The 23,438-nt window shown below is 43.6% G+C and overlaps 1 protein-coding gene across 1 annotated transcript in view; it reads right to left on the reverse strand.

Moving 5' to 3' along the window:
• Dstyk (dual serine/threonine and tyrosine protein kinase) overlaps positions 1-23,438 on the reverse strand; it is a 48,236-nt gene that overhangs the window by 18,465 nt on the left and 6,333 nt on the right. The window contains exons 2-3 of the mRNA XM_048430716.3: positions 13,694-14,082; positions 1,806-2,469 (exon numbers count right to left, since the gene is read on the reverse strand). Coding sequence (XP_048286673.3) covers positions 1,806-2,469; positions 13,694-14,082 — 1,053 coding nt within the window. The remainder of the gene's footprint in view (positions 1-1,805; positions 2,470-13,693; positions 14,083-23,438) is intronic.

Raw genomic sequence — 23,438 nt, forward strand, 5'->3', positions numbered from 1 at the left:
CACATATATAAATAAAGTAATTCAAAAAATCAGGGTATTCAATTTCTAGCCTCCTCTCTTCAGAGGTCTCCTCTCTTCAGCCTGTGACAGCCTGCTTCAGGACAAAGCAAAAGTGAAGTGAGAAAATGTCCAAAGGGTTGAGAAAGGTCCTGGCCCTGACCTGCTCAGGCCTGTGAAGGACATCCTCTGTCCAGGGTTTGTCCTGAAAGTGACACCCTCTAGTCCTCCAGGAGACTCTGGGTGAGACAGACCTGCCGCCTGTAGGCTGGGGAGGGGTGAGGCAGTCCCTCAAAGCATTCTCCCTCAGTATTACCTGTCCAGTGCCACTGGCCTGACCCTCAAGACAGCTTCAGGATCTGCGGTGTGGCCTCCTGCCAGACTCCCGAGGAGGGAGACCAAGGGTAGCCCTGGCAAAGCTAGCTGCTTTCAGGCGCCTTAGCCCTGTTCCCTGTAGAGTACCACATAGTGTTTACTTTTTCCTCCCAAGCCAACCGAAGCAGGGCATCAGCTGTCTGTTGTGGTGTTGGATTAGTGGGTGCTTTCCAATAGAGGGCCTGAGGAAACAGGAGAGTCTGGGGTCAAAGTGGTGTGTTGGTCCTTTCTAGGAAAGGAAATTTGGGGTGGGGAGGCCTAAGGCATCTGCCAGATCCCAGTCAGCGGGGGCATTGCCACAGCTTCCCCCACTAGCCACCTTAGGTCTGGCCTTGTCCAGAGCCCCAGGGGAGACTTCCTGTGACCACATCCCAAGATTGGATCAGGGAACTGGGTAAGACTTGCTGCAGGCCATTCTGCCTCTGGGTCACTCACCAAGCCCTACAGGTCTTTCTTGTAGCCTGCCTTTTCTATATTGGGTCTCTTGGCCCAGCTGCTTCCTTTTGATCAGGAGACCTGACAAACCTCAAGGGGAGACAGGCTCCCACATACCCATCTGTCAGCCCCCCCCCCAATACCATCCACAACCCAAAAAGAAATTCTTTCAAAACAGTTTAGGGCCTGAAGCCAGGGTGGGAGGGGCTTGTGCCTCATAGAGATAACACCCTGTGGAGTCAGGGCACCAAGATCAGATTGGTTTTGTTTGTCTTTGTGGTTTTTATTTTGTTTTGTTTTCTTAAACAGTCATCAATGAGATTTCTCTTTGGACTCCAGCCTTGGTCTCCTAGACTGGGGCCATGGTAAGTGTAGGATAGGAAGAGTGCAGTGTGACAGGGTTTGGATCCCACCCCACCCCTCTGAAAGTTCTCTTTTGTAAAAGCCAGGCTTGGTAGTGCCTACCTGTCATCCCAGCACTCAGGAGGCAGAGCAGGAGGATCATGAGTTTAAAACTAGCCTAGTCTACATTTGAAAAAGAAAATTTTTCTTTTGTTAAAGAAATTAAATGAATTTTTAAATCTGAAATCTATGGTGAGAGGAACTATTCCTCCTCTTGGAATAGTCAGCCGAAGACCCTAAAGAAAACTGCCTGAATCCCACTCGCCAGCAGGTAACACTTTTAGAGAAAACTTGTTCTCTAAGCAGGAGTGTAGCAAAAGTGTAAACAGCATTTCTGAGTTGAAAGTCGATGGTGCAAATATGTATATAACGTACTGTATTTTCACAATGATTGTGGCATGGCTCCCCCGCCCCCTTTTGTACTCAGTATCTGTCATTCAGAAACCTCACCTGTCTTCCCTCATGTGATCTCTTAATCCTGTAACCCAGTAATTGTATTACTGCCATTAAAAGACGCAGTTATTAAAAAAAAAAAAAAAAGAAAAAGAATCAGAGGCCTCTGCAATCCCAACACCCCTCTAAGCTCTAGAACCTACCTTTAAACTCCATGTTGGCAGCATCATCCAGAAGTTCCTCTTTCATGGTGTTAAGTGTCTCAACAATCATGTCCTTCATTTCCTCCTGCTTTCGGTTGGCAATATTCATCAACGATTCATACAATTCATTCTCCTTTTTTCTAGTATATTCTAGACGTTTAGGAGTGATCTGTAGGTCCCGCTGCATGTCAAAAGCCTGGTTAATAAAGATGTCAAGACAGCGACAGTGCACCACGTTCAGGGCCTTGGCTGCATCCACTAAGCGGGCCTGTAGCAGCTGATGAGAAAATGTACTCAATTGTCTCAGCTTTTCACTTTGCTCCACCAACATGCTCTGAGCTTTGCTGTCCTCGTCAGGGGCTCCACAGTTTCTGTGACTGCCGCTCAGATAGCCCAGGTTCAACAGCTGTCGATACAGGGGTGATCTTTCACTCTCTGCTCGCCCACTGGAGGAGTTCATAATCTCCAGCTTGGGTGCTTTGAAAAAGAACACAGGAAAGGAGAAATATTTTCTGATTTCTTGAAGCTCTTGCTCGTCCCTCTCAGAGAGTTCATCTTTGTGAAGTGCGTAGGTTATCACAGGCAAGAAATCATTCGCCAAGTCACCCAGAACATCTACCGCAGGCCGGTGGCTGTGGCACGGGGCCACCACAATGTCCACTTCCTAGAAGGAGAAGGGGTCAGATCAGTACTTCAGGGCCGGGACCAATCCTTGCCTCCCTTAAGTCTCATCTACACTAAGACCAAAATCCGGATGAATAACGGAGCAACTGGACTTCAGTGTACCCCAGTCACTTGTCCACCTACTTCCTTGGTTCCTAATACCCCTGTGACCTGCAAAAGCAAGCATTCATCTAGACAGAGAAAATAGAAAGGATGACAGTTCCTTCAGCCATTTCAGATGAAAAGGCAGTACCTGCCTTCCTTTGATGTTTATAAATTCCTATTGATTCCCCATGAAAAGGGGACAAATAGTGTAAGACAAATGAATTCTTAGGGCAACTCTCAGACAGGAGGTAATCCTGTACTCCCTCTTGCCTTCCACTCACATCTTCCCCCACCTGCCGGCCTGGCTGGCACCAGCAGCCTTCAAGTGTCGCTGTGTAAAGCATATCACCAATACCTTACAGCCTTTCCTGTTACAGGGGCCCTGGCACTCTGTCTCTCCTTATCTGCATTCAAAACATCATGGATGACTTATATGAAACCCATATTGTTTAAACATGTGTAGTGGCATATGCCACCTGGGACACATAGTGAGTTCCAGGCCAACCTGTACTGGAACCTGGGGAACCCTATCTCAGAAGGAAGAAAAGGAAAGAGAGGGAGGGGGAAGAAAGAGGAAAGAAAAGAGAAGTGAGAAAGAAAAATGAAGAGAAGAGAGGGAAGAAGAGGAGAGGAAGAAATAGAAGGGGAAGGAAAGGAAGAAAAGGGAAGAGAAGATTCTGTTCCCTGTTAGCCTATAAATCCTTTGAAGGAAGAGGCCATATTTACTTACTTACTATTAGAATGCCAATATCTAGCACAGTAAACCTACAATACAATCAGTTGTTGAACCAAGAAATCATTCTGCAAACTGATAGCCAAAGTCACCAAACGTTTCTGTCTTTTCCAGGACTCTGCAGCTATCCCAAAGGCTCAGTTGAGTAACGCTGTGGTGACACCATGACGAATATGATCTCTCAGGGGCTAGGCAGGTGCTCACTGGGTAGGAGTGCACAAGCATGGGGTCTGAGTCCATTCCTAGCAGCTGTATAGAGATCCAGGAATGGCCACAAGAGCCCTGTGGTTCAGGAAACTTCGAGTTCAGCGAGAAACCCTGTCTCAAGACAATAAGGTGAAGAGCAATAGCGAAAGTCCTGCTCTGCTTCTGCATGTGTGTGAGCTTGCATACTCAATTCTATGCCAGATGCATGCACAGACATACACATACAATTATGATCACTTGGTATAGCAGATAATAAGGCTCACTAAGCCAATATTCAGCCTTTATATTTTGGGGAAAATGGGGTAAGGCAAGAGAAAACGAAAGACAAAACTGATGGGTTCTAGCAGGAAGCATGCCTTTTGGCCTTGCCCATCTTCCTTCTGCACATGGACATGACAGAGTAGCAGCTGCCTTAGGCAAACTCGCAGGTAGATGCCAAAAGAGAGAGTGTGGTGGCACACACCTTTAATCCCAGCACTCAGAGGCAGTCAGCCGGTCTCTGTGAAGCCAGCCTAGTCTACAGAGGGAGTTCACAGCCAGGGCTATGTAGAGAGACCCGTCTCAAAAAATAGAAGCAAAAGAATAATGAAGCAGTAACAAAAGGGAAGCCTGACCCTCAGCTGCCCATGTGAGGAGGAATTAACCTGCTTGCCTACACATTTGTGTGTGTGATGGTCTGTCACACATAACAGAACTTCATCGCAACTGATACTCCCAAATTTGTACGGAACTTTTCAGAAAGCCCCTTGGTTTTGAAATAAATCCTCCATGAGTCTTTTTTCCTATTCTGTAGTTTCTGCTTCTGTTCTCTCTCTCCTGAGCATATGTCCCTCTCCAGTGTACCGTTGTTCCTCATCTCTCTGAAACTGTCACAAAGGTGTGAGTGGGTACATAAGTACACAGTTCCTGTTGCCTTCAGAGATCTACAAACTCAAACCAAGCCTCTTGCAGAGTTAACTTACAGAATATATCTTACAAAGCTCTAAAAGAATTCATCCTGTATCTGTTCAGGTTTAAGTCCTTGCCAGACTGAATATTTATTTGAAACTTAAGTTTGTTGTTTCTGTTTTTTTTTTTTTTTTTTTGACAGGGTCTCTCTTATATAGTCATGTGCCCACAGACTTGTTACTTGCTATGTATCCAATACTAGCCTTGAACTCCTGATCCTCCTTCTACCTCCCAGGTGCCTGTCTTACAGGCTTGTACTATTATTCTGGGCTGAAAGCAACTTTCTTCTTTTTACATTTTACTCTGTGTGTGTGTGTGTGTGTGCGCGCACGCGCGTGCGTGCGCACACGCGTGCTGTCAGGCCCAAAGGTACACACACTAAGCCATCTTTCCTGCTGTGAAAGTATATATATTTGATAAAATGTATTTTAAAATGAAATCCTGAGATATCCCCCTCTTTAATAGCCTTCTCTAGACACTAAAAGTCAGAGAAAGCTAGCCTATTTATCTATCCAGTACCTGTCTTCTATCAGCACTGATACATGTTTGTACTATATTTTTGTTTTTTTTATTTTTCCTTTTTTAACAAAGCACAAAAGGAAAGTTCAGGCTAGAGAGATGACTCAGAGGTTAAGAGCACTGGCTTCTCTTCCAGAGGTCCTGAGTTCAATTCCCAGTAACCATATGGTAACTCACAACCATCTACATGAGATCTGGTGCCCTCTTCTGGCATGCAGGCATACATACAGGCAGAATACTGTATACATAATAAATAAACCTTTAAAAAAAACAAAGCACAAAGTTTCTCACTTTCTTGCCAGCAAAAAACTAAACTTGCCAGGCAGTGGTGGTGCACACCTTTAAACCCAGCATTCAAGAGGCAGAGGCAGTCAGTTCTCTGAGTTGGAGGCCAGCCAGGTCTATACAGTGAGTTCCAAGACAGTCAGGGTTATACAAAGAAACTGTCTCGAAACAAATTCCACCCCACTTCCTACCCCTCAGCAGAAAAAAATAAAACAAAACCCTAAACTTTATTTCCAGGTAAGTCACATGATACTTTAGTCACTTGAGCTCCAAGAAATCTGAGCCTTTTAGCATCTCATTTGCAATTTGAGCAAACTATATAAGTCCATCCACTCCTTACCCAAGCCCAGATCAAGAGGAGTACGCTGTTTCATCTCTCTTACAAAACGCAGGGAGTGTATTCTAGGTAGAAACCATGCCTGGCTCTCATCCTGCTGTCCAGAACAGCCCTCTTACTGCCCTGACTTACACATGCTGGAATGCGAGCAGTCACTTCAGGTAAGCATCTTCAAAGAGCTGTGCTGTACACTCCAGGTAACTGGTCAACTCAGTTCTCCATCTCACTGTAGGAGTGCTGGGATGCAAATGCTGGCCGGCACTCAGGCTTGTGGGAGACTCCAGATTGAATTTGGGCTTTCTTTCACCTACTGGGCCATCTCTCTGGCTCATACACTACATAAATTATATGTAGTTCTTGTTTTGTTTTGTTTTAACCACAGCTCCTCTAAGATAGGGTTTCATGTATTCCAGTTTGGCCTCAAACTTGCTGTGTTGTCAATAAGAACCTTGAATTCCTGATCCTCCTGCCTCTACCCGAATGCTGCATCACAGATCTGCATTGCCACGCTTTCCTTACGCAATGCTGAAGACTAGACCCAGGGCTTCCTATGTGGTGGGTAGGCAATCTACCAACTGGGCTATACTCCAGCCCCCAGACATTGTAGAAAGATAGAACCAATTTTATTATAGGAAGAAAGCAAAAATATTCAAAGTCTAAGTATTATCTGGAAATTTTTCATTTAAGGGAATTTATAGCTGGTACTGTAAACCTGACCAAAAGCCCAAGCCTGAGAGGTCACAGGCCGTAGGAGGGAAACGCCTACTGCTGCCTTGCTAACTAACCATGTTGTCAAACTGCTGACCTCAGCCTTAGCCAAGCAAGCTTCTCCCTGTAGTGGCCAGTAATTAACTAAGTAACTCATAGCTGGTCAAAATGCCGAGATATGTGACTGGGCCCTACATAGCTTATCTATATAAAGTTCCCCGTGCATCAAGGCTTAAGGAAAGGGGGTAGAAGCCATCTTCTGGAAGACATGCCAGTATACTCATGCACTCACTGAAGCGTTAGTTACCTGCACAGAGTCAAGTCAGCAAGACCAGTCAACATTCCAACAGGCAGCATTAATTGGACTAAATGGGTTATAAAAAAAAATGGGGTGGGAGATGGACACATGAAGTCGAGGTGGGGACATGTTAGGTGCCTAGAAGAGTGAGAGGGGAAGAGTTGGAATAGAAATGATGAAGATACATTGTTTACATTATGAAATTGTCAAAGAATAAATAAAAGATATATTTCCTCTAATTTTTTTCAGAATAATTTTATTTGGTTAAATCTTGAAAATTTTCAGGTTTTCCTCAAGGACCACTTTGTGCCTAAGAAAACCATCAGCCAAAATTGCCAAATCCATACATAAGACTGACACCCTCTTTAAGAGAACAGAAAGAGTGGGCAGTGGTGGTGCACGCCTTTAATCCCAGCACTCAGGAAGCAGAGGCAGGTGGATCTCTGTGCATTTGAGGCCATACTGGTCTACAGAGCTAGTTCCAGGGCAGCCAGAGCTATACAGAGGAACTCTGTCTTGAAAAGGAGAGAGAGAGAGAGAGAGAGAGAGAGAGAGAGAGAGAGAGAGAGAGAGAGAAACACAAAAGAACATTTACTCATAGGTACAAATTCATTAAAAGAAAATTTTTGATTAAAGGCCTTCTTTTTTTAAAGACAGTGTCTGTGCCTCAAATTGCAGGGAATGGGATCTGGTTGGAAAACTTGTTTGACACGCGCCTTGCTGTTCAAAACAACACCTTCTGCTGCCTTGACTTATATATGAGCCACCTTAAGGAAGCACATTCTAAAAGTCCAACTCCTGAGCTTAACTACAGGACTTTCTGTACAGCCCTGGCTGGCCTGAACCTGCTACATATACTCTGTTGGCCTCAAACTTATGTCAATACTCCTGCCTCACATCTGAAGTGCTGGGATGACAGGCATGTGTCACCACACCTGCCAGACTAAAGGCTTTGTAATGATGTACTAGCACTTTTGAGAAAAGCTGTATACTCCTAAACCTCTGTGTTTCTGTTTGGTAGTGTTCTGTTTTAAGGGTTTTTCTGCTGTTGCTGTTCTGAGACAGGATCTATGTGGATATAACCTATGTAGGCCTTAAACTCACTAAGTAGCACAAACTATTTAATTTTCTCGTTTCAACCTCCTCAGTGCTGGAAGGACTGCTATACCTGGCTATTTGTAAATCCATGTTGCACTAAATAAAGTGGACAGAAAGCAAACGCAGTGCTCTCTTCTCCCACCCTGTCAGTTCACCGTGCAGCTGATCCCGCAGCTTTCCCATGAATCAGTGCAGACTGCCACTCAAGCAGCAGTCAATATCACCGAGACCACAGTGGGATTTGTGAGTCTGCAACACAACTATGGCTAATGGATGACTCATATTTTATAGGTATAAACAAAAGGGAAGTCAGTACTGTCTTCTGGAAGCAGAGTAGGAAATAATAATTAATACTGAGTGGATGAACCAGAGCTCTCCCAAGTCCATTGTAGCCACCTGAGATAGACATATGACCTCAACTGTCTATGTCATGAAGGCTATATACCTTCCTACCACCCAGAACAGCCCCAGCAAACAACAAGAATACAATCAGAACAGTCAGACAGCACACAGTAACTGTGGATTAACCGATAAGAAACAGTGCTTCTGTTACTTGCTCAGAAGCATATGTGATTGTCGTACAAACTCCTGCACCTTTCAGCTCGCATCCCACACATTCATCTGACTCTGCTGCTTGAAGCAATAGGTAAGCATAGTGCTCCTTAGTCAAGGGAAAACTCAGGAATCAGGATAGAATCCCTTGATTTCCATTTGAATCACAATGGGAGAGCTCTCTTGTAGGATACATTCTGCACAAATTCACGGATCACATAAGGGGTTTCTGTAAACCATCAATTCTAGCAAGATTAAGAAACTGTAAAAGAAGGGGAGGTGGGGACTGGGAGGAGTGGAGAGAAGGAAGGCTGAGGTCAGGAGGTATTGTTTGAGAGAATTTTAAAAGAGAAAAAGGAAATTTTTTGAAAAGAAAGAATGTAAAAGAAAGTGCTTGCTACTCTCAGAACAGCAGCATAACAGCTCTTTGGCTTTGTTTTCCATATGAAGTGGTAAAGCCAACCATTGATCACTCAATCACCAAAGAAGACTGAGTGCTTCCTAAGATTATCTGCTCATGTTGATAGGGACACTAATTCAGCTGCTAAGGCTCAGTTACAGAAAGGATGACATCCGGTTGTCAACCTGACACAAGCTAGAGTTATCTGAAACTAGACAAGCCTTGGAGCATTTTCACAATTAGTGATTGTGGAGCCCAGCCTGCTGTGGGTGGTGCCACTCCTGACCAGGTGGCGTGTCAGAGAAAGTCCTGAGGAAAAAGCCAGTGAGCAGCACCCTCCATGGGCTCTGGTTCCTGCCTTGAGGTCCTGCCCTGACGTCCCCCGTGGTGAGGAGGGAACTGAGAGTCTCCTCCCCAAGGTGCTTTCACTCACGTTGTTTCCAGCTAGGACTGTTCTGTGACTCAAACAGCTGCGGTGTTTGAGAAGGTGGGAACTAGAAGTGTCTTGGCTTCCTCCTCATCCACCATCCACAGCTCTGGGTTCCTGAGACCACACGGAGAGCAGCGCACACTAATTGAGCAACGGTCCTGCTTGCGCAGAGCACTTACACAGTGCAGCCTTCACCCTACCCAACTTTTTTTTTTTTAGGCAAAATACTTTATTTTGGAAAGGTTTGATGTGTAAGGTTTGGAAAGAGCTAGAGAAGTTCACCCTCTGCTGTCCTCTGCAGGACAGATCTTCAAGGTCTTCTGTCACAAGAGAGCCCTACCCATGTCGACCTACATTTTCCTCCACAACCCCTCTCATTGGCATCTAAAGTTTTCTTATTTATTATTTTACAGGGTTGACTCTGAATTCACTTCCACTTTATTTAAGCATAGCTTTATTCATTATTAAGGTGTGTATGATGTGTATGAAAGAATACAGGTGGCTCTGTGACAGACCACATATGTGGAGGTCAAAGGACAACTTGAAGAAATCAGTCCTCTCTCCGTCTACCATGGGTTCTTGAGAGCAAACGCCACTCTTCAGGCATGCTCAGCCAGCACTTTGACCCACTGAGCTATCTCACCTGCTCCTCACTTTTAAATATTAATTACATATTAAAGAGAAACTGCCCTACTCTTGCCATGTCGTAGAAAATATATTGACTCTGGTTGACACCAATACTCTCTACGGGGAAGTTTAAGTAAATAGGTTTCTAGGCCATTAGATGCCTCCTAAGAAACAAGTTAATATGAGGCCACTCCAGAGCTCTATCCCAGAAGCCCAGGAATGGAGAAGCCATCTCAATAGGAAGCTGAAGCTTTATTCAGCGACTGATGAGACTCACAGGCAAAGAGAAAATAGATGGAAAAGAAAGACCTGAGTTAAATTTTCACACACTTCTGTACTGCACCTTCTTAAACAACCTTCTTCCATTTTACTATAAAATCAAGTATGATGAATTGTGAAGAGTTTTATTCCTAGTAAGGCTGGATAACTAAAAGTTCGCTAGCACAAGGACGCAGTTTGGAAAAAAAGGAAAAGTCTGCATTTGGCTGGTTATCAGAGAAGAGATAAATGACTACAAAAATAGGAACTTTATTCTGTCTTTTCAAAAGTAAAATGTTTAAATCATGTGTGCACGTGTGTGTGTGTGTGTGTGTGTGTGTACATGTGAAAGTGCAGGGTCTGCAGAGGCCAGAAAAGGGTGTCAGATCCCCTGGAGCTAGAGCTGCAGGAAGTTATAAGTGGCCCCACGGAGCTGGGGGCTGAATTCAGGTTCTCTTCAAGAACACTCTTAATCACTGACTGACCCCTCCAGCCCAGGAACGCTTCTTAAAAATACTGATTAATTCACTAAATGGAAGGAGGAGCTAGCTTGTTATGTTCTTTAGACATTTTGTCTCATTTTTGCTTCACATCAATCCCAAAAGACAGGGATGACTAGACCATCTTATACAGTCACAGAGCTAAGTGACAAACCCAGATGGCTACACAGTTCCTCATCTACCTAGCCACAAAGGCTGTATTTAATCAGTTCCTGAAAGTCTACTACGTATCAGGAACTGCCTGATCCAATGTCAGGGAAGTTCTGAAAAAAGAAGGCATGACATGCTAAGCAGAGGTCTGAAGAATCCTCTCTCTCACCCTATGCTTAAGAAGTATGCCAGCTGCAGAGTAAAGCCTCCATATAAAACAAGACAGCATCCTCTAAGAATGGCTGAGGCATCACAAAAGAAATTATTTTCAAAAAGCTTAATAGTTGAGTATAACCACTGCTAGCTACTTGTTGAGGGTTATAAAAAGAAAAATGTATCACTGTAACTGGTTAGTTCAAATATTTGCAAAGTAAGTAAGACCTTGTCTAGAAATATTTGTCTTCCTCTGTTCCCTGAAATATCTCAGCAGATATCATTATGAGCCAATAACCATGCCACCATGCCAGGTGTGTAGCAGGTGACAGGTACATTTCCCAAAGGGCCAGCAAGTACCTGTTGGGAAAAACAAGCTACTGATAAGGGCGGAACAACACAGCGAGCTGTGGTGGCTCATATTTAGAATCCCAGCAAGTGGTAGGCTACTGCAGAAGAATTAAGTTTGAGGTCAGCTTGGGCAAAATAAGTACATTTATGTTGTTGTTGATGATGATGATGATAATGGAAGAGGGGAGAGGACAATGAGAAGGGGTGAAGGGCAAGGAGGAGGGGAGGAGGAAAAGAGGAAGAACAACAACCTCAGAGCAACTGAAATTATGTAACGGCCACAGTAAAGGAAGCACTGCAGGGGCTGAGGGAATCCTCTCAGGTTGAGCAAATTGAATCTTTACAAAAGAAACACACACACACACACACACACACACACACCACCACCACCACCACCACCACCACCACCAGACTGTACAAGTATGAGGCAGACAACTGTTCCATTATCCCTGTAAGAGGATTTGAAAAGGAGGTGGGTAGATGCAGATGACAGAAAGTGAGTGGGGTGGGGAGGGAATATAAAATACTTGTATGAGAGATTATGAAATGTGCTGCCAACTGGGGAAAAAAGCCACATCTGAACACTAAATAAGGTCTCAAATACTAAAGGCGCAACAGTGTTCCCCTTATTAAAGCATAACCCGGAAATCTCAAGGGATCCAGACTAACAAGTTGGAGATACTGTGCAGTGTGAATTGATATAAGCTGGTCTATTTTAGAATATGCTGAAAATGGTGAGGTTATGAGAACTTTAACATATTAGAAAAATGACCATTGTATAAGGGGGCAGGGGGAAATTCTGCCTTGATAGTTTGACAGCTCAAAGGGACATTCATTTCCCCTAATTTAATTTTGGTTTCCTTTAGCTAAATGTTTCCTTTCTTTGCCACCCCCTTCTCCAAATCAAATAGAATCATGAACTCATTGATCCTAAATATAACTGGAGCTGAAGAAAATATCTTTTTCATGGGCATGAGCACTCTCCAGGTAGCTGTGCCCCGCTCCAACAGTGAGTTCAGCATCCTGATTACTCAACAGATGAAAGCGTGTGGTGAGAGAGTGGTAGCCAAACCCGCAGAGGCCACAAAGCCCCTGGCATCACAGGAAGCTAAGCTTAGAATCCCTGGAGTCTGCTCCCAGCTCCACATCAGAGTATTGGAGAAGAAAGCAAATCTGGAGAAACTGCTTAAGGGAAATCTCATCAGCCACAGAAAAGAGCAGGAGAAACTAGAGAACTTCTCAGGAAGAGTGAGAAGCTTCATTTTAACCATGCCAAGAAAAGGCTGCTCTGGTACTGTAATTCCAGTACCTTTCTCAATTATAATCTTGGTGTGCATGTGAATGTGTTGTGTGTGTGTGTGTGTGTGTGTGTGTAGCATGATTGATAAGCATCTGGCATACTGCTCTGGCTTCTACACATACACCAAACACATGCATGCATGCATGCATACACACACACACACACTTAAATAAATAAATAAAAGCAAATAAAATCCTAGAAATGTAAATCAAATAGGGTTGGTATGTAGCTCAGCAGTACAGTGCCTGAAAACAGAGGAAGCCCACCACTATAATTGAACTGAGAGAAAATGGGGATTGTTACATATCCCATTCCGGCACATAAAGATAAAAGAAACATGTAGAAGGAAGTGAGAAGACTGTCTCTTTTATAGGCCACAGTCGCTGGCAAAGACACCAAGTATCCTAGAAGAGGCGTAGATGGAGAGGTACTAACAAAGACAGAAACACTCTCCCACATTGGCCAGACTAGCACATCCTATCTAGCACAGCCACACTGTGCTAGAAGATGAACCCTGCATTTTGAGTTCTTTTAATGCTCTTTTAATCCTTCCTGCTCTGACCCCAACCATCACATCCTTCACCAACCCTCTTTTGGTCTTGCCTTGGCCTACTCCTAGCTATCTAGTAGCAAATGAAGGCCAGAAAGAGAGGAGTGTTTTTGTGTGTAAGCAGGAATGGTAAGGAGGCAACATGATAGCTCAGGAGATGCCACAGCCCTGTGCTTTCCTTGGGAGTTTACATAAAAAGGAGCCAAGGTCTTCTTCAAAGGATGGGAGGATCTTTTGTTCCCTTGTATTGAATCAGACCTGTCTGTGTTCCTTCTAAGGTCGGGAAATGAACTGCCCCACTCAGTAAATTAACAGCTAGCGCCGAGGAGAAAGCAATAAAATTTCTCACATGGTCTCAATTTTACTAAAAATATTAATTATTCATCATATCACTGTCTCTTTAGAAAGAAATTGCTAGAAACCGTTATAGAAACAAAAAGGGCCTTCTAACTTTGATAACTACTCTGTAAGATCTTGTCAAGATGCAACAATCACATATCACAAATCCCTTCCTCTCTGATGGAGACAAATGTTCCCCGGGGCCTGCAGTATAATGAACAGCGGTCGGCATGAAACTGCTACTGCCTGCCCAGTCAGCTTCGAGGATTACGTTTATTTCACTGTGTTCATTTCAGAGCCCAGAATACACAGCACCAGACTACGTTTCTAAAAAGTCAGAAAAGAAGCTGGTGCAGACATGCATGTAAGGCTGGTACCTGTAGGAGAGCATGATGCATTGTCACCTCCAGTTCAGCTAAAACATGAGCAGCATCCTTGCTGTCTTCTTGAACCTCCAAGTCCTCCTCAGGGATGGTCTCCCAGTTGTTCTGGTGTGCAGCCAGCGTGTGTACTAGTTCATACTGACCGGGGAGTGCCAGGCTGACCCGAGTCTGAGTCCCATAGGTGAAGCGGAGGCGCCTAAGCCTACAGCTCTCATCACTGTCCAGCTTGATGGTGGGAAGCACCTGCACCCCCAGCAGCAGGTTCAACAGCTGGCACTTGGCATTACAGTCCTGGCCGAGGATCAATATGCAGGGAAGGCAATCCACAATCTTCTGGAGATACTTCTCTTCCTTAGGTGGGAAGGAAATGCAGCTCAGCTGACCTGGTTGGGGAATGGGGAGGGTGGAGGAGAAAGAAGTGATAAAGAACAAGGGCAATAGAGAGACTCACACAAAGACTCAACCAGAAAGGCGCAGTCCCAGAGGGAAATTTCCAAGAAACGTTTGATTAAAGGAGGTATCAGGAAAATGTACTAGTCAGAAAATGTTCTTCAAATGTCATAACTGACCAACTAATAATGTCACCTGACCAACTCATCTTGGGAAACAAAAGGTGACAGTGACCTTGACAGTCCTCCTCTTTCATTCTGTGGAGGGACAGCTTACAAGGATTCCATCACAAACACAAGATCATTAAATGACAATAACTAGGGTCTGAATCCAAGTAGAGACTATATCTAAATGTCCTCTGACAGAAGGAAACACTTGAATGCACACCCTTTTAAATCCTACCCTATGCAGTTTTAGCTTATGCTCCTCACTTAAACTTATTTTATTCCCAATGCTGATGAACACGTACATGGAGGGGGCAGTAAAAACCTCTGCAAGATGACATGAGCTCTAAGACGTTTTCCAGTTCATCACCCTGACAGCTGAGCACAGCACCCCAGCTGCCAAGTTTTCTTACGATACTGGATGCTTAGTTGAGATCTATATTCCCTCATCAGCCCATACTCTTTTCTGTTGATGGCTGACAAGACCATGAGTAAGGCAAAAGATAAAATCTAGGCAAATCTAAGAAATGTGATCTCAAAAATAATCTCCTTTGAGGATACCACCACTAACCTGGAGGGCTTGCTTCCTCAAACAGATTTCAGTACTGTTATACAGACCAAAAAGCTTAAAAACCTACTTGGGAAAGAATATGAAACTGGTTCCTGGAAATGCTCAAGAAAGAACTCACTCAGTCACTCTCAAACTGCTTCAGCAGTGGGGTCTTCCAGCATCTAAGATTCAGGAAAGCCAATCTTTGAGCCAAACACACGTCATAATTGAAGCTTAAGGAGAAACTATTTGCCTTAGTCACCTAACAAAATATTACATCAAACCACTTGTGGGGTTGTTTTGTTCATGAGGCGAGAGGCCTGACTCACTGCAAAGGTAGTTCTTCAGAACATACCTGCCTCATGCTCCCTTAACCTTCACCAGAAAGGTTCAAGAGGTCTGTCCTCACTAAGTCCCTCTCTACTTCATCATGGTTTTCTGTTTCATGTACAGCTAGTGCAGCACCCTGGCCTCGGCATACACATCAGCAACACTAGAGTGGGAAACCTGCTCTCCTGGGGAAGAGACAGTTCCTCCGAAAGCCTAGAGAGCCTTTCCTGAGAGCCTGTTTCTGTGCAAGCTGTCTAAGAAGCACACGAGTAAACACAGACAGGATACTCGCTAGTCTAATCCTGGCCTACACTCTAAACTGGGAAAGAACAAACCATGGTCTGTGTGACTACTTAGCAAAGAACAATAGGCAAGTCCTGAGTTCTGTGTCCCTTTGTCCACTATATACGATAATACATTCCATACAGAGCAGAGGTTCTTCTATTAATAACTATTTCTAAGAATCAAAGCATGAAGATCCTTCCTATTTCTCTGCATCCTCAGCACCCAACACAATGACTGACAGCATTTGAAATGAGAAGTGAGAAGCCGTCTATAGAAGTGACTCTACTGCGTCTGCAAAGTAGTGTCGTGATGAACAAGATGAGCCATCATTCCTAAAATGCTCCATCTTTACACAGTGAGCAGCTGTGAAGAAAACAGAGCTGCAGAGTCTGAAAGGAAGATGTCAGCTGCCCTGCTGTCACTCTCATCTCCTCGTCCCCATTTTCCTCTGTTCTAGCCCTGTCCAGATTCTCACCTAAGGACTCTGTCCACACTGACAACCTTGACTTTACCATCATAAAAGCAGTTTTACAATCAAAACAAACCAACAGCCCTAAGTAAGTTCTGCCCCTGCTGCTCCCTCTAGCAGAGTGGGTAATAAAGAAAATCCACTGAGCCTCTTTCAGGACAACACCTCTGAAAGCATCAGCAACAGGAAAGCCAATAAAGCATGCTGCATCAGCCAAAACCACAGAGACACACCCCATTATTCATCAGACCCAAATCACCACCTTCCCATGCTCCATCTCTCCTACAAAAATAGTCTGCAGAAACAAACCGCTCTAGTCAAAGCAGACAAAACTGGTGCCATGGCAAGGAGGCTGAGGTTGAGCCCTGTTCTCCTTCCCATTTCCTGGCACTGTGCCAGGATTTCATGTGCAGCCAGTCGAGCTGGGAAGGACTTTATCAAGAGTGCTGCTCTTTTGTTTTCCAGCGTATCACTATCCTCATCTTCTGCTTCTCCCATGAAGCTTTAGCTTTTTCAGTGATCGCCCACATGTCCATACGATTTGAATAAGTGCACGGATGAAATGAAGTCAAAAGCATAAGGGATGATCTTCCTTCTCTGGGCACCTTTGTGACAAGGAACTCAGCTGGCAATGGTACAGCCTAAGGTGACTTTCTGATCCTGGCAGTCTACTGGCCCTTTCTGATCCTTACACTGCTCATCCATGAACTGACAGAGTCAGACCATTTTCAACACTCTCTCTTCGGTTCTAAATTCTCATTTTAACTGACCTGATTGTTGGCAATGCTATTCTGAGATAGGGTCTTTATAGACCTGGCTAGCCTGGGTACTAAGTAGATAAGGCTGACCTCAAACTCAGAGATCCACCTGCCTTTGATTCCTAAAGGTGTGTGTGTCACCATGGCAGGCTGTTTTTATTTTTAAATTGTACATGTATTTAATTGTGTAAGCTCCTCTTGAACTACTATTAAGTATAGATCAAAGGTGACTAGACTTGCATGGGCTCTAAGAACTACAATGCAGTCTTAGCAAGCTCTGAAGAAGAGATTAAAAGCTGTGTCTGACACTGGGGGAGGAAGGAAACCTGCTCCTGAGCTGCAGCAGCTGCCTCACAGACACTTAAAGGACTTCTGAGTTAATCGGGTTTTCTTTGATAATTAATACAGCAGCATCTGCATATGGGCTGCCAGAAGGTAACAGTGGGGTTTCTCAGCTAGTGCACATTAACCCTGCCAACTCTAACTGCAGGAAAATTCAAATCAAATTGTCCTAAATGCAAACCAAGGCTTTATCTCTCCTTCTTTCTTCATGGTGGTTGTTCTTAAACACAGTTATCCTGATTGAACTTCCTTCTAACAAAGGTTTCAAGTTAGAAGGAAGAAGCGCAAACAAAGGAGTATGCCATTGTATTTACTTTGTCTAGACAGTATTTTTGATCCTTTTCCATATACTGATCTCTGTGTCATCTCAATGTACTTGATTCTACCAGATAACTTCTGTCCTTCTTTATAAATTAGAAAACAGGCTTTAAAAAAAAAAGAAAATCAAAGTTGTCCAGGAGGTTTCCTCACTTAGCTAAGGAGCTAGAACAGCAGTGCAGAGCTGCACCTGGGTCTCAGGAATGCCCCCACCATGCCATTCCCAAGCCAGGGCTAAATATACAAAAGTTGGTAATTATAGGACTTTAATTTAAAAAAAAAACTGATTCAATTGCTATGACTGTTACTCTAGCTCATGAGGAATAAAGCCTAGGGAGAAAACAGAAAGACCTGCCAGACATGGCGGCTCACACTGTAAGCCCAGCACCAGGAAAGCAGAGGCAGTAAGGTCAGGAGTCTGAGCCAGTTTGGGCTGTAATGAGAAGCTGTATAAAAACAAACCGGCTCAGAGGTTAAGAGCACTTACTACTCCTCCTGAGTTCAATTCCTAACCCTCATGTCAGACAACTCACAATCTCCTGCAATTCTAGCTCCAGGGGATCCAGCGCTCACTCCAGGCCTCTGCAGTGCCCTGACACTCCTGGCACACACAGCATGCATATGAGTGAAAGTAAATCCTTTAGCAGGGATGGGGGTCTGAGACAAGGTCTCACTATGTAGCTCTGGCTGTCCTATAACTCTATGTAAACCAAGCTGGCCTTGAACTCACAAGGATTCACCTGTGTCTGCCTCCAAGTGTGTTCTGATTAAAGACCTGAACCACTATGCCTAGTCAAAAAGAGCAAATCTTTAAAATAAATAAATAAATAAATAAATAAATAAACGGAATTACTTTTGACTGGTGCACACTCAAAGCCACTATTTATTCCACATATTTCTGGAATCCCTTCTCTAAGAAGCTGTAGGTGCCTTTCTACAAAGTTCTGAATGTTCTTCCCATCAGCCAGGGTATAACACTTTTTGGATTTGAAGTTAAGACTCATAAAGAGAGAAGTAACATATTATGTCACTAGTGCTCTGTTAGGATACACCGATAGACTGGATTATATTTGCAGAAATGGCTAATTGGCTTGTACCCATACACTTCCATTCTTGCTTGTTTTCCACCCAATTGGTAATAAATACTCATGGTGAGCCAAGGAACAGAGAACATTAGCTTATGATACTATCTAGAATAAGTGCAACTTTGATCTTTACCTTTTTATACTATGGTAACATTGGGATCCATAAAATAGACTGCCAAAAACATGTTACTTCAGCACGCTGAATACTTCCAGTTAAAGTCTGGAAGGTCTCTGAAATAAAGTCTCTCTCCTGATTCTTCTGCCTGCCAGTTCTTCAAAGTAATTCATAGAATTCAATATTTTCTTCCTGAAGGTGGACATGGAAATTGGAAAATCTTCCATGCCAAGCCAGCCATAAAAGTTAGAAAATTCATTCCTTTTCTCTTTTTCTTTTAAGACAGGCTCTCAGTGTAGCCCAGGCTGGCCTTGAGTGAGTGCTGAGATTACCGACCAGCCACCATACTTAACATCATTTCTTTTCTCTGGATTTCAGCAGTGTCTTGCTGCATACTGAGAGGAAAGAAGGCTATGGAGGAAGTCCAAGAAACGAACAGACAGGCCGTGCTGGGCCTCCCCACTGTCTACCACAGTACAGGCCACACCCCAGCTAGTGTCAGTCTACACAGCTGTCCCTTCTTCACCAAACCTACACACTACAATCATTTCCCCTGGATTTGGGGTCATCGTTTATGAAGCTCCGAACACATAAAACTTTAATCCATCACTGTGCTTTGCTTATTAACTTGGTTTTGCTACAGGAGATTGGATTTTGACCTTGAGATGGAAAAAGAATGGTACCACACCTCAAGACTGAATGACAAGGACTTCAGCGTTCATTCAGGTCTTAATTCCTTCCCTTGGCTTTTTGTTTGTCTGTTTGAAGCAAGGTCTCATTCTGTAGCTTAGGCTGGCCTCAAATTTATAATCCCCCTGCCTCTACCTTCCTACTATTGAGATTGCAAGTGTATGCCACCACAACCACCCTTCAGGTTGTTTTTTCTTGTTTTTGTTTGTCTGTTTATATCACTTTTAACTTAACTTCTCTGTATACTACATGGTTTTGTAGCAAGCTAACATAAATCCTGTCGAGAAGCAAATAAAATAGATTCTACAGTTAACTAAAAGGAACTGTGACACAAACGTGCATTTCCAAAGTAAGTAGTGGAATTTGACTTTCCACTAGCTACATGTGCCAAGAGTAGAGGAAAGGATCAGTCCTACGCTGAGAAGAATGCTAGTCTTTCCACTACAATCAGTTTGACTACAAGTTCTGAAGTACTAAACTTGGAACAAAATTCCGAAAAGTTTACAGAAAAAAATTCCTAGATAAGAAACATTTATTATTTCCAAAGGACTCTCTGAGCATCTGCTAAACATAAAAGATTTTGGAGCTGGAAAGATGGCTCAGTGGTTAAGAACACTTGATTGCTCTTCCAGAGGTACTGAGTTCAATTCCCAGCAACCACATGGTGGCTCACAACCATCTATAATGGGATCAGATTCAGCACTCATATACATAACGCACAAATAAATGAATCTTTTTTAAAAAACATAAACGATTCTGAATGATACAGGAGACATATGACTTAAGAAAACACATTTTGAGCAGCCTAGGTTTTAGAATCTTTTGGACCCAAATAGGACAGGGAACTGTGATAGAAGGGATGGTGTTTGAAGAAGAAAGGCTGAAATGTATTCAGGTAATGAATGTTCTTATTGCAGGCTCAAGTCTAGCTGCTGGAGTATGGCTAAAGTTATTCTGTGGTAGCTCTGGGAAGACCTCCATATTTTCAAAATCACAGGGGTTGTCCTGCACTAGAGAAAAAAAGGAGACCTCCCTAGCAGCTGGTACCCCAGAGCCATGTGAAAAACGAAGACACTCAGCAGCCTGCCACCAAGTCCCTTCCTGAGTGAAAGTGCTTCTGATGCCATCGTGGTCACAGGGAACAGAAACACAGCAGCTGAGGCTGTCATTATGGGCTGCAGAAATGGAAGTGATTCCTCGAAGGAATCCAGGCCTATGCATCACTGAGGCCTTAAGTTCTGCCATTTGTAAGAAAGCATATTAACCATTAGGAATGATTCAAAGGTGAGGACATACCAAAGGATACTGTAAACAGCCTGAAAGGGTCTCACTAACCAAACAGGATAATTTAATCATAAAATAAAAAATAATAAAAGCTATATCCCATTCAAAAATATCCCCAAGCCCAAGTCCACATTGATATAAATAAAGCAAGCTCTCTTTAGAACAGCAACAAGGAAGACAGAAAGAGTGATGGATGTGAACACTACCACTGAGCAGCGAAGACTGTCGGTGGATGCTATTCTAGATGCTACTCTAGAACAGTGGTTCTCAGTCTTCCTAAAGACTTTTAACACAGTTCCTCATGTTGTGGTAACCCCATCCATAAAATTATTTTGTTGCTACCTCATAACTGTAATTTTGCTAATGTTATGAAATGTAATGTAAATATCTGTGTTTCCCAATGGTCTTTGAAGACCCTTATGAAAGTGTCATTCAACCCCCTAAATGGGGCCGAGAACCACTAGTCTAGAGAAAGAAAGGGTTCTGAGGAACAAGCTATCAGTAAAACCTGAGAACAAGATGAAGCTAGAGCCAAGGGAGAAATGGTGAGGTTAAAGTGGAGCTATCTAGAGGATCCCCACCTAACTACTGATCACACTTACCATCTCCGGAGTTGAGGCACAGCGGCCTGTGCTCTGTGAGGTGGTATGTGCTGTGTCATTTTTCTGAAATTCGTGAGGGCTTGTGACTGAGTCTAGTCATCACAAATGACATGCAGATCAGATTAAGTCATTCTACACAAGGTAAGGCCTGTCCTTTTGTCACAGATACAAATGTCAAGGAGAGGGCAAGGAAACTGCTCTAAGGGAGTCTGAAGAGATGTGACAACTAAATGCAACATGTGTCCAAGGGAAATGCCAGGGACATGTACTGGGACAGTCAGCAAGCTCGAATGTGGTCAAAGACTGGACGCAGTGAATCCACACTGACTTCCTGACTTGGAGAGCAGCATGGTGTGTGGGATGCGTCCTTGTCTGGGGAACTGCACACTGGAGTGGCTAGAGACGAGACAACCTGTCTGCATCTTGCTCTTAAAGGCTCCGAAAAGATGAGACATAATATGGGGACAAGGGTCAACTGGGAAATGCTAACAAGTGGCAAACTGTATGAACAAATGTACGAGCTCTTTTCATGCTGCTGAAAGTGTTCATGCGTCTTTGAAATTATCTCAAAATATTTTTTAATGACCCGAAAGGACAACTAGTTAAGACACAGCTCTAGATCCCAGGAAATAGAGACCAAAAGGGAAAACAGAGACCCTACAGGTCAAACACAGTACCAACAGGATTCGGTATATTTTTAAACAACTTAATAATAGTTCCTTCCTTGTCCTTACTGCTGCCCTGCACAAATCTCTCCATCTCTTGGATCTTCCTCTGGTTTGCTGCTCCCTCTTGGGAGAAGAAGGTGCTTTCAGGGCACTAATCTAAGTAGTTCAGAATAAAATTTAGAACCCAAATCCACAAGCTGAAGCAGCAGGTCTCCAACAAACCAACTAATAAATTCTTTAATGAAGAAGCCAGAAGAGAAGCTTGACCTTACAGTGCCTGCAAGCGGCCTCTCCTGTTCACTCGGGAGTAGAGGGAGCTTCGCCACGTCTAAAGAGTTCAGGCATCCACCTTCCTACCCTTAATTGGTTTTAGTCTATACTAATAATACCGCTTTTCCAGGTTAGGCTGGTAGGAATTCTCTGTCTCTCTATGGAACAAGCACAAGAAAAGTTCTTCCAAGAGAAAGTGAAATCAACTTCTCTAGAGGGGCCTTGTATGACACACCAAGAACAACTTCTCTTCCACTGGCTGCTTTCTCCACATCCTTTCTGTCTTCACAATTGCAAAGCTAAAGTCTCTTTTACAGAATATTCCTAAAAAGTAAGTTCTGTAAGAGCTCAGCTATGCTCTCTCTAATTTCAATTAGAGAAAGAAAGAGTTTTCATAGAAACTAGTCTTGTAACCTGGCTCCTTCTGGGCTCTGCAAAGTCGGGGGGGGGGGGTCGAATGGGGAAAGAGAAAGACAGAGGGATGGGGAAAGAGATGAGAGAAAAGAGAGAAGAGGAAAGAGATGAGAGGAAACTTGTGAAATTCTTTCCCCACTATCCAGAGAGGAAAGGGTAAAAGCCATCAAAGAGAAGCCAATCTGACATAAAAAATACATTAAAGTTCTTAACCTGATTAATCTAAATTTAGATACTTTACATCCATCCAAGTAAAGAGATAAAAGGCACTTTTAAAAAAGAAATGTATTTTAAAACTCAAAGGCTTTTATGACTACATAACCAACACATTATTCTCCAGAACAATTCTGATGCATCAATTAGCTAGACATGTGAAAAGCTAAACAGTTCTGAAATCCTACTTCCAGCTTCCTGCCCAGAGAACAGTGCCCCAGGGAACAGAAGCAGAATTCCAAAGCGAGCCTGGTCCGAAGATTCCCACAGCCACATGGCACAGAGCTGGAGAATACATCCAAACCATTCACATTACCCAAGAGAGGGCAAAAACACACTGCATCAGATTGGCACTTCAAATAGGGACAGGAGGTTGTCAATGAGTCCCCATGCTGTGGCTGGCTTTCCTTCAGGATTTTGGTCTGGACTTGAGAGGAAAATTATACATAAGGGAACTTTCACAGAAACCCTGACTTATACAGCTCAAAGTACGAGTACACACATCTCAGTCACTACTATACATGTTCTCTGTCAGGTCTCAAGTTCCAAGATCCCAAAACCACCAAAGAACTGAATCCTTAAGCCCAGGAAAGGACTGAACTGAGCCTGGGCATCTCAACAAGGGACCACAGCCAAAGTTGTAGGAGGTAAGAAAGAAAAGTTCACCTTCCACACCCCATTATATTAGTGATTGTCTGTACCACGTAGAGAACAAAACTCACTGTCCTAGAGGCTATTTTCCTACATGCAGGATAAATTCACCTCGGACCTTGCAACTCTTGTGTGTTGGGG

The sequence above is a fragment of the Myodes glareolus genome, chromosome 5, assembly GCF_982192425.1.
Source record: "Myodes glareolus chromosome 5, mMyoGla1.1, whole genome shotgun sequence".
In the NCBI taxonomy this organism is placed as follows: domain Eukaryota; kingdom Metazoa; phylum Chordata; class Mammalia; order Rodentia; family Cricetidae; genus Myodes; species Myodes glareolus.